The sequence below is a fragment of the Pocillopora damicornis genome, chromosome 13, assembly GCF_964200805.1.
Source record: "Pocillopora damicornis chromosome 13, jaPocDami1.2, whole genome shotgun sequence".
Lineage (NCBI taxonomy): Eukaryota > Metazoa > Cnidaria > Anthozoa > Scleractinia > Pocilloporidae > Pocillopora > Pocillopora damicornis.
In genome coordinates this window covers 18967954-18979795 of record NC_142682.1, presented here as the reverse complement: position 1 = coordinate 18979795, position 11842 = coordinate 18967954, and the positions used below count along the sequence as shown (strand labels likewise).

General features: G+C 35.9%; 2 protein-coding genes across 3 annotated transcripts; both read left to right on the top strand.

Moving 5' to 3' along the window:
• The first annotated feature begins 280 nt into the window (after positions 1 to 280).
• On the top strand, positions 281 to 11821 carry LOC113669856 (uncharacterized). 2 transcript variants are annotated; one of them, XM_089192187.1, is made up of 2 exons: positions 281 to 361; positions 11234 to 11821. In XM_089192187.1, exons 1-2 carry the CDS (start codon positions 356 to 358, stop codon positions 11672 to 11674), a joined length of 447 nt encoding a protein of 148 aa, XP_089048313.1. In that variant the 5' UTR covers positions 281 to 355; the 3' UTR covers positions 11675 to 11821. The 2 variants fall into 2 exon arrangements, with proteins under 2 accessions (XP_089048313.1, XP_027041739.2); XM_027185938.2 differs by lacking the exon at positions 281 to 361 and adding an exon at positions 8164 to 8293.
• Positions 3495 to 4969, top strand: LOC113669867 (uncharacterized). The gene is made up of 2 exons (XM_027185949.2): positions 3495 to 3642; positions 4382 to 4969. The coding sequence occupies exons 1-2, from the start codon at positions 3622 to 3624 to the stop codon at positions 4820 to 4822; spliced, it is 462 nt and encodes a 153-aa protein (XP_027041750.2). The 5' UTR covers positions 3495 to 3621; the 3' UTR covers positions 4823 to 4969.
• Positions 11822 to 11842: the final 21 nt, after the last annotated feature.

Below are 11842 nucleotides of genomic sequence, written 5' to 3'. Positions count from 1 at the left end.
GAATAATGTAAACAAAGAAATATAGGATTAACACTTAAGCCCCCTAAGAGTGACTTACATCTATTTTCTCCTTACTGTACCCCCCCTGAATCAAACATGGAAGTTATGAGATTAGAGGAGATGATCACCAACTAAAGCAGCTCTTGATTGTTAAACAAATTCTCCTTGTCAGCCTCTTTAGAAAGGTGTGTGAACAGTATGGAGAATATGCATACTGATGTTAGGGTGTAAAGGGTTAAGAAAGTTTTCAAAGTCAAAAATAAAATCATTCCATGGTAAAGCTGAATTCAGGGGTTGCGGAAGTTGGTAATTTCGGGTGATGAGTGAACTCAAACAATATCTGGTGACTTGATGAATGCAGGTTTGATGTTTCTTGTTTAGTTTTCACTGACATAAAGGAAGCCTTTAATTCATGCATTGTTTTCTCCTCCATGTTGACAACTAAACTGAATTAAATCTTGACAAAAACTTACAGGGAAGTAAGCGATTGCTTTCTCGACAGCAATGTTAGAAGTGAACAGTTTCGTTGTTTCATCAATTTTAGTGACAAACCATGCTAGTCTGGTTTGAATTCACGGACCGATAAGCCATTCTGAGTAGTGGGTGCAGAAAGGTGGTATGATCCTGGGAAAACTAATTTTATGAACTTGTGTTCGATATCAGTGACATAGCCGGAATTCCTGTTTGATTAAGTCATTTATTTTAAGCAAAAAAAGGAAATTTCCATTTTTAAATTATCACTCTTATTTTCAGTTCAGTAGCCTAGTTCTGGTGAATGTTAGGAGATCTTTCTCCTCGCTTAAATTAACGCGGGGAGAGATCTTTTATTTAGCTGTAAGCACTAAGTGACTTCTTATTTTTTAAACGAAGAATGCTTCAACTTAAGTTAGTGGTTTTAGACGCAATTTACGTTCTGTCGCGGTGTCAATGAATAACATAATTATTTCGGAAAGGGAGTGTTTCAGAAAATGTGCAAAGAGGTTTCAGTGTTTCAGTTTCTCAGTTTTTTAGGAACATAATCGGGCAGCTTGTCGCATACGTGGCTGTAGCTAATGTTAGAAACATGTAAAAATATCTTGGTGTATTTAACGAATGTAACGTTTGACTTTGAAAATCACTTCCTTGAACTTGTCACAAGCCTGAGTCTTTATATATTTGCTCTTTGCTTGATTCCAAAAATAAGTAAGTCTAACGAACCATCGAAAATTCGATCTTGTCAAAGTAGACCAAGTCAATGCTGGAAACGTCGCATTTCCTCTCTCGATCACTTTTTCAAGGTATTAAACCAGGCCTAAGACTTATTGTCACATCCCTTTTGCCGTGCTCGTCTTCCGACCCGGCTGAGTCGTTAAGAAATACCGTATTACAAAACAATTACAAAAATAGTAACCAAGTGAGGATTTTAATCTAAAAGTGTAATATACTATCCTTTGATTCTGTCAACAAGACTGCTAGCAGACTTTTATTCCCTACCTGAATATAAACATAAATGCTGCAGACAATTGATATCGCCGCCAGGTTTTATCATATTTTAAATTTGCCTCTCGTGAGGTTTTGTTCAGGGTTTGGAAGTCGATCGAAGTAAAGTAATACGACTTAAGTAGCTTTCCTCGAACTTCAGAGGAAAATGCGAATGAAAATATAAGGAACAACAACAACTTAAACACAGGGACAAAAAAGAAAGTGTTATTGTGAAATGACCTATGCAATATTTTGTAATATCGCCATTATTGTTCAATTTTGACTCTATCTATAGTTTATGGTAGCCAAACGTTTCTGTAGCGAAGATCATTGCAAATGTTTACCGCCTCTAAGAAACTTACAGTTGAGCGCGGACTGATATGCATAGAATACCGCAAACTGAGAAGGAAGAAACTGTCTTCCAAAAGAGAACGTGAAGGAATAAAGAAGCATAACTATACAGGAAACACTGTAAAGCGTTTCCAGACGCTGCTCTCAACCTAACGTTATGGAATAATTAGAAAAAGGCAAATTGTTTATCCTTGATGACGTAATTTACGTAAATTGGGAGGGCGAGTATTTTTTCAAATGTTGAAGACTACGTCACCATTGTGGTTAGGTAGTGTTTTCAACAAATTTATATGCCGCCCACTTGTTATCCAAACGACAGTATTAAAGTAAAATTCTGTGAAATATTGAGCGACGGGTAAAGTTTAAGAGTTGTCGCAATACTATCTTTATACACTTATCACGTTTGCCATCATTAAATAATAATGAATGAACATGGAACGAAGCGTATAGTTCTAAATAGCTCGTAACACTGACTCATGACTAGCAATGATGGAGTTTAGTTTGACTGATTCATTTGAAATTGTAAGTTAGCCGGCGATAGTTTGGTGAAGCTCATTAGGAAAGTTCACCAACCGCAAATAAATTTCAAAATAAATCAAGTAATTAATTTATTTTATTTGAATACAACTGATATTGCCTTGATGACATTCGGAGGGTGCCGCGGACAGGGAGGAAGTTTATCGCAACGTTTGTAGTATATCATAAACACTTTGTACCAGTAAAATTATGATACATTACTACGTAATAAATGTAAAATTTTGAGTTCTTTTATTTTCAATCGGTGCCTATTTGATATAAAAACGCTTTTATTTGTGGTTTAATGTCATCCCTAAATTTGGCTAGTACACAAATGACAGTTGAAAGGAATCTCTCTACAATCGCTGGGAGCGGCAAGCTAAAGCGGTATTTAACTGTCTTCTAGGAAATGATGCAAGATATCGAAGAGAAAAATTAAAAGAGGAACTATGAAAATGTTTTTTTACTTCAGTGATGCCAATTTGAAATTTGTTCTTTCAATTGCCAATTGCAAAATGCTCAATTTCTACTGCAAACGGCTCTCTAAAATAAAAATTTGCAAAGACAAGAGACTTTTCATTGTTAAATATTTCTAGGTCTTATAATGACTTAGGCGTTGCATAAACCAGGAAAAAAGTTTTCAAGAGGGTTTAATTGAATGTAAAAATCCGAATCTCCGTTTTGATTCGTGGGTGGTTAAGCCTGAAAGCAGATGAAGCAATTGATCACTATAGCTGAATGAGAGCGGCCATTAAGCTACTTTTGACAACAATAAACGGTGATTACTTGAAGTTCATCTTATTGTTAAGCTAAACATTCCCACTCTTTTTGGTAAACGTCAATCGTGACTTCTCCGACGCGGCTTGGGTCCTGGTAAATCATCGGGATGCATCGTCAGTTGCCAAGTACTAACGAAGTGAAATCGTCCAACCCGGAAAGTTTACGACATCGCCGAAAATAAAACATGCCATCATCAACTAGTTTTGAATAAATGAAAATGCAGATTTTTTAGCGGAAACGGACTCGTCTGAAAAGGGATTCCCCTCGATGCGCTTATGTTTCTCTAGTTGATTATTTTAGCGCGTAATTTTCCGCATCGCGCGTAGCGCGTTGGTGACGCAATGAAGTGGAAGGAAAATATATCATTGGCGTGAAGTATATAAAGTAGCTCCGCTTTAAGAAAATTTCAAATCCATCTGTTGTTGGCTTTGCGCTGGTATTCAACCGTTCCAAAGACAGACTGAGCGGTGCAATTGTTTTACGCTGTGAAAGTCGAGTAAAACACCAAGAATTATGCTGTTCTCAGTTATTAAGGTAAGATGGAAATTATTTTTCAGCAGTAATGAAAAACCACTGTAGTTTTCATTCATTCTCTTAGTTAACACGGGGCTTTGGTAAGGCATCCCGAAACTTGAATTTAAACGTAAATATTACATCAGTCTTGTAATTTGGAAAAGATATGGAATACACAGACCAACTTAAATTACAATTTGATGTTGAAAATCACTTGTTAAATTTACGTGTGAGTTTGATACATTTGTTGTTTTAGGTTTTGTTCACGGTTCGCGAATTTTATATTGTACTAAAAATTAACATTTCAATTTGCTCACTCACCTGAAACAAATTTACTATCACGCACATTTTACACTGAGTTTGATTTAATGAAATAATAACTGATATATTAAAAAAGCGTTGGCTGAAAACTTCAGCATTAAAATTAATCTGTGATTTACCCCTTTTTCTTATCCTTTAATAGATACTATAACCGAAAATATCTCATTTCTACGCAGAGCAAATGCAAAAACTGTCGTTCAAATGTGAGAGGTCAGATAGTGAAAGTTCAAAAGTGTTTTTGGTAATTGTTAAGGTTTGAAGACCAGAGTGAGCGAGGCGAAAATATTTTTGTTTAGTCAGTTATTTAATCTACTGTAAGGTGAAATCAGAATTATTGATTAAGTATGATGCCAATTTCTCTTGACTCAGCAATATTTATATTAGCATAAGAACTTACAATCGCAACAATCTATTTATACTTTTCTTCATTATGTTTCAGGCGTTTTGGGCAGTTTTTATGCTCCTCTATTTGGCCCAAATTATCAACTCAGCTCCTTGCGGAGTGACGTTAGTTACACCAAGAAAAGTCGTGGAAAGAGTTTCCAGGTCTGGTTGGTTACTGGTGCGAGGAAATTCATGGGAGGATTTTAGGAAAAGTTTGAATATTCGGCCTCGCCAGAGGAGAAGCAATGATCAAAGAAAATCCCGTCACTGTAATTGGACTGACGAGCTTGACGAGAACGTAAATAGAAAGCCAAGATTTTTACACAAAGCAGTACTAGTGTGCAAAAGTTGCTCTTCGTTTTGCAAGCCCGTGGAATTTGATCATAAGGTACTTGTTAAAGATTGTAACGCCAGTCTAAGAACTCACAGAGAGAGAATGGACGTCTGGAAATGGGAGACACTGACACTACCAGTGGCGTTTGTGTACAATCCTTAAAAAAACACCAAATCGATGTAGCTACTTTCAATGTGTCATCGTGACATTGGGAATATACGACACAAGATTTGGATGAATCTGCAAAGTACCTCAAAGAGATAAGCTATATAATCTATAAATATGAAAACCACTTAAATGAGTGACGAAAGGAAGGAGAAAAAGAAGGACATAAACGAACTAATATAAAAAAAGAAGAAGGATGTGAACTCCAAAAGTAGTTCAGAAGGAGAGCCTCTGTGTAGACACGCACTTAAATTCAATATGATGTAAAAGTTATAAATATTTCCTTCTATCATAAAGTAGGCAGATAAAGAATTTTAGAAGGAGAAACAGGCTGAATGAATTTAATTCTAAATTTAACTATTCGTGATGCTTTTAGAAAATTTTTATCATCATATCGTGATTATTTATTATTCCTCGTACAACGTGAAAATAGCTTTTAACCCTTTAACTCCCAGATCGAATTTGTAATTCTCCTTACTGTTAATCATACAATTTTTATCATGTTAGTTCCGAGAATTAAGTGTTGGATCAACTAGTTATCCCCAAATTGATATTTTTCTTTATTCTCATCACTTGTCTGGTTGACATTGTATTGATATTGTAAGGAGAAATTCTGTCTTGGTCACTCATGGGAGTTAAAGGCTGAATGATGTGGAATAGAATTCTACCGATTCTGTGCCAAGCATGGAAAAAAAAAAGTTGACTCAAAGAGTTAAAAATATGTTTTCTCTAAGTTGAGAACACTCAATAATGGTATATTTATTTTACTTTTTATCTTATTTATTATCACTTCAATTACTATGATCATCGTCAATATTATCACTTTTTTGATTGTATCCATTTATTTCAAAGAACACGATTTTTCTAAATAATCATTTTATATCATTTTTTTCTAACAGAACGTCCCAAAGATGCGCTCATTTATTTAATTATATTCAATACGTAACCAGAAAATAAACAGCCTTGTAGTATCTTTATTTATTAAACAAATGTTATAATATTTCAGATAGTTTAGGTCAGAGTGATTAACTGGAATAAAGTGAATGAAAATTAAAACTAATTATGGTAATCATTCATGCCGATTTCGGGAATATATAATCTAAATTGAAATTTGTGGTGAGTTCCTTTAGTCTATCGTAGGCCAATAAACACCAACATTGTGGCTTGTGCAAATATCTTATTTTGTTTGTAAACAATTCTGTCACCAGCTGACAAATTGCAGCTCATTTTTTTTACGGTTACTACACACACCTTGACGGCTTCAATAAATCAGTGATCATCGAAAACCGCGGATTCGCACAAATTATTCTTGTTCACTTTACTCCGATGAGGATTTCCGCATAGGCAATGGTGACGCCGGTCACTGCAACCAATATCAGTCCATTTTAAGCCCTACTCTGACACAGACGATCAGACTACGCAATTACACATAATGATTTGCGATGGAACAGTTTGCAGCAGGTTTTCTGCGCTTGGACAGTTTCATTCTTTATTTCGGCTTCTTCTTCTCCCTTACGTATTTGCTATCATAGAAATCTAAAATCTTTTAGGCTGAGCGATTTTTCATTCATCACAAAACATTGTGACGTGTAATGTACCTTCACGCCTGACAGCTCAGCCAGATATGATGCGGATGTCCGCTGAAGGCTCTTCGTCATCAATATTCTCCGTATTTCTTCTTCAGTAAATTTAATCCGTTTCAAAGGAGCTTAACTTTTGCAATTTAGGTTTGAAATCATATAAAACGGAAGCGGTGTGTTTGGCTCGTTTGAACGGGTCAATATAAGCTTTGGCTGCTCCCAGTTATCTTGGAAGCAACGCCAATTCAATCTGAATTTAATCCGTCGTTCAAAGCCAAGGATTTAGAGGTTGAGATATCTTGTGTCAGCGGTCGAGCTCGATCCTCGACACGAGGGTCGGCAGAGGTAAAGCGATTACAATTTTTGCCCATAGCCGCTTTTGGATGTATAATATCCCTGATACGTGACGTGACATGTAATCTGATTTCCAGAAACCCTACCGTTGTTACTTAGAATTGCATCAATGTTTCTAAAAAAAAATGTCATAAAGAATTACGCTATTTTATCAGATGTCCCCTCAGTTTCAGTAGAGATTCTTTATATCCTTCAGAATGTGCTAAATCGGATGCGTGACTGGGCAAGATATTATTTATGCAAAGTTATTTTTATGAAATCAAAACATTTGACTCTAGGCATGTAACGCAATACACTAGCGTGCTTCCAATCGACTTCCTGTTATGTGTTTCCATAGATATCGGCCAAACCAATTTACATCGTCTATACAAAAAAAAAAAAAAAAAAACGGGGTTTGTTACTGTAAACGTCAATTGTGACTCTTGAGTAGTGTAATTTAACATTTGGATCGGCTATTATGGTGAGTCATTGTGTCGCGTCATTAACCTGTGAGTAGATTTCTGTGAAACTAAAATTCTCCGGAACTTTCGGTCGCTGTCTTTGAATCAGTAATTTTTTAATGAAATGGAAACTTGGAGTAAACAATTCATGACATAAGGGCAGTGTTTACGTCAATGGCCTCTTCTATGGCTTTGCTTGAAGGGACATGACAATCTGAAAGCCGCAGCGAAAGGACTTCATTTAAATTTTACTAGAGGGGGAAATAACCTGGCGGTTTCATTAAGGCAGAGTTAAATCACCGAGTAACATTTTTTTAGCGAAGATCTAACGGGCAAAGTCAGCAAAATAATAACGTCGCGCGGTTTCAATCGTATCTTCTGACGCTGCCAGTAAGTACAAGTGCTATTTTTGCGGACGCAACCCGGTTTAGCTCGAAAGAATAGTTTAGTCACTCAATAAAATTAATTTGCCAGTAATATTGATAGAGATTGCAATCAAAATAACATCTAAAGAACTATTGCGCAACTGGAAAGTAGTTTCCCCTTCGAAGGACTCATCAGCGTGACATTGTGGCATTTTGGCGTGACGGAGGTTATGAATCATGATAGGCAGAAGAGTTTCACCACCGTTTAAGCTCAAACAAAGGGGTTTTCAGGACGTGAGTAATGGAGCAAATTTAAAATTTGCTGAAAACATAAAAAATAAAACCTTTTCTTTAACTTATACGTAATTATTACTTCTAAACTAACGATATTTCCTTAAAAGGCTTCTGTGTGGGGGGAAGATATAAGATTACAATACACGGGGCAGAAATATACACGGAAGAGGAAAATTCGTTCGGCGCTTCATTTGTTTTGGTACACAATCTATCAACTGAGTTAAAAATAAATCTTTTTATAGATAATTTACCAATGTAAGGGGTTTCCCTTAGCTGCAATAATGGCACACCCATTCTAGTTAAATAGGATGGCAGAAACTTCGTTTGCAATACTTTAGAATCTCCTGGGATTTCGTTGACTAAAACGACTGGCCAACACTTTTAGCTCCTCACAGCAGCATATTCGGCGAAATGAATTTAAGGAAGCTTCTCTTGGTGAGTAAATGTAATTGAACTGAGAGAACTTTACAGGATGATCGATGATTCATTCGTTAGCTAGATTAGAGCCTGTTGATAAACTCTTGTAAACAGAATGTTTAAACCTTCATTCGCCGGCCGTATTTAGTCAAAGTTTTCCGGCTGAACGGCAAAGAGGCTTATTTTGATTTTCCTTGAGCCTGTCGTTCGAAAGAAGGCCCGAAACGTTTAGTCCAAATATGACATATCCTTTTTCCGTTTTTGCAGGTTGCAAGTGAGGTTTATGTTTTTTTCTTTCATGAGTTTTTATGCACTTCTCTGAAAAACCGTTCATGAATAAGATCTAAGTTAAATTGTAATAATTGATTTAACTCCGCGCTTAATGTGCTTCGCTGAAGCGTACTAGCCTAAGAGATCAGTGGACGATAAAATCAACTTGATTTTGATCAGCTACTACGCTAATCGAAGGCCAAAGCTCAGGAAGTTGTCCTTAAAATCACTGAAATCGTTAGAAACATCAGGATAGTCCGAAATATCATTCAAATATTCAATTGGTTTACGATATGAGTTGTATTCACTCAATTACGGCACTTATTTTTATTAGAATTCATTTTAATTCTGCTAGAATAATAATTTTGGTTGAGTCGACATTCACAGTTAGCAAATTATACCGCTTTATGCTTCCAGCCCTTTCCATGGTTTAACTGTTCAGCGCTAAACGTCTGGAAGCCTCTAATGACTAAATTTCACGATAAAAGGTATATCTTTCAGTAGACTTAATTTCCATGATATTAGCTCCGCTCGAATAGTTCCATTGCATATGATAATTGTCTGTTTCTAATCTGTTAGTCCAAACACATTGTGTCGTTTATGGCAAGCCAATTGTAGCAATATTCAATACTAAAATTCAATTTCAATTCAATGAAATTCAATTTCAATTCAATGAGATTCAAGTTCAATTCAATGAAATTCAAGTTCAATTCAATGAAATTCAATTTCAATTCAATGAAATTCAATTTCAATTAAATGAAATTCAATTTCAATTCAATGAGATTCAAGTTCAATTCAATGAAATTCAAGTTCAATTCAATTTCAATTCAATTTCAATTCAATTTCAATTCAATTTCAATTCAATGGAAATTCAATGGAAATTCAATGGAAATTGAATTGAACTTGAATTTCATTGAATTGAACTTGAATCTCATTGAATTGAAATTGAATTTCATTGAATTGAAATTGAATTTCATTGAATTTCATTGAATTGAAATTGAATTTCATTGAATTGAACTTGAATTTCATTGAAGTGGACCGTATTTCCAGGCTTTTGGTTAGGCGATTACATCTTCCCATTTGCCTAATCAAAGTGCTCTGTGAGCAAACTCGTGAATTGACACATGATTTTTTAGATTATGTTTAATGTTATCTGGTTTAGGGAATTTTGTGGTTGATTGTCATATCTAGAGTACGAGCAGTAGTTCAGTGTTCGCTAATGTAGCAAAGAAACAAAGTAACGTTGGGATAAGAAGGCATTACAATTGAAATGATCATGCTATTACATTTGACAAGGTGGATGATGTCATGTGTTTTAAACGTCTATCATTTTTGTTTCTGGTTCAAAAGAAAAGGTTGGAAGTAAATGTGGGTGAAAAGTGAAATTTACTGTCTTTCGTTGTAAATATTAGAAAATCAAGGCAATACTGTCTTAATGAAAACATTAACGATTCCCTCTTTATCAAATGAGACAAACGGGAACGAGTTTTGAGTGATATAACTAAGCCAAGCCTGCCACCGTCATTTTGGATCTCCGCCTGGGTAGATTTAGGTCACGTGCTAGGCAACGTATGATCAATAACAAGATAGAATTTCATTTCAGGCCTATTTATCAATTTTGTGGTGTGTAACTTTCGCATTTTAGTACGTTGTTTGTATGTTGAATCTTCAAATTGTCTTGAAACTTAAAAGAAAATTGTTCTTTAAAAATTCACTGAAAATCGGTAGCTAAAATTGTTTGTTTAGCTGTTATCTGATTTTCGTGTTAACTTGTTATTTCGTCAGTCGCCGGCATCTTTGGTTGCTTCTCAAAGGAAAAACACACGCGACGAAACGTAATGATCAATTTTGTCCTCAATCTCACGCTATAACAGAAAAAGCTTTTGAACATCTGTAAACTCCGAGCGCTTCGCAGTAAGTGATATTTTCAATGAATCTTCGGATTGTTTTCAAGTTCAAGGATTGTAAATTACAATTTTGTGAAAAACGAAGGTTGTTCTGTTATTTCAGTGTGAATCCTTGCATGCCTGCCAGTCGCTGGCGCCGCTTGTTGAAACTAAAACGAAAAAAAAAACTCTTTTAAGATTATCATTGGCTTCTTTTTCACCCCACCACTATTCTTAGCAACAAAGGTCGCCATTTCGTCTGTTTATTGCTCGCCAAAAACTATAAAATGCACTCAAAAGCCTAAAATCTAAAAAAAGTTTACAGGAATCGACCAATCGAGCGAGCGAGCGAATGTCATTCCCCACATCGTATCTATAACTCGCTCTTGCGCATGCGCGCAATTCACGAGTTAAAAAGGATCGTCTACACCTATATAAAACAATCTTGTATAGGCTATTTGTGGTTTTAATAAATCTCCATCTCATTTGTTAAAGAATCTCTTAATTTATTAAGATGGATGAGAGGAAATGGGAATCTAAAGTGCCTCATCATTTTCACCATATAGGCTTTTGTTGTTGTTGTTGTTTAGCTTTTTTTTCAGTTTTGTTTGATGTAACTTGTTGGAATGTTGACAATTTGTTTACCAAGGTTGTCGAAAACGCATGCGCAGTCTATACAACTAACAACTTTTCAATTCCACTTCACGCACCGCATGATTAACTTTTACTCCCCTGCGTAGAAGATGTACTGTAAATGTTAGACGGATGATAAGGTTAATAAGACATAACTTGTTCCTCACAGATTCCTGGCTTGCTGGCCTCTTTTGTTATTACATTACTGGCAGGGCCATTGCCACAACCATGTGGTAAAAAATTGTACCCTAAAAAGGTGCTGCGACGTATACTGAAGGAGAAACGCTTTATGATCATGGAAAACGCCATGGCTGAGGCAGACGAATCAGGCCTTAAGATACCGCTACTAAGAAAAACACGCTCTGCCTCGCCCATAATGCAGGGGGCATCCCCCTGTCAATGGCAATGGCGGTCTACAGACCGACTAAGTGAAATTCCAAGGTTTTTAAGAGAGGCACATTGTCCAAACTGCGAGCATTACTGTACCGCCATAAAGTACACAGTTAAAGTTTTGGTCCAAGATAAGTGCGACCCAAAAAGCGGCTTACCAATCTGGCGATGGAAGGAACGTGAAATAACAGTTGGGTACTTTTACAAGGGAAGCAGATAAAACGTAAATTTGTCTACTTATGTGATCAACTGCTCAAGTCTCCTGACAGTGGAAATGCACACGTGAGCATTCAGGCGAAGAGAATAAAGGGAAGTAGTCCAAAATCACTATTTTGATGAGGACAGAGATTTTTCAAGTGATATTCATGAATAGAAAGTTTACTTAACG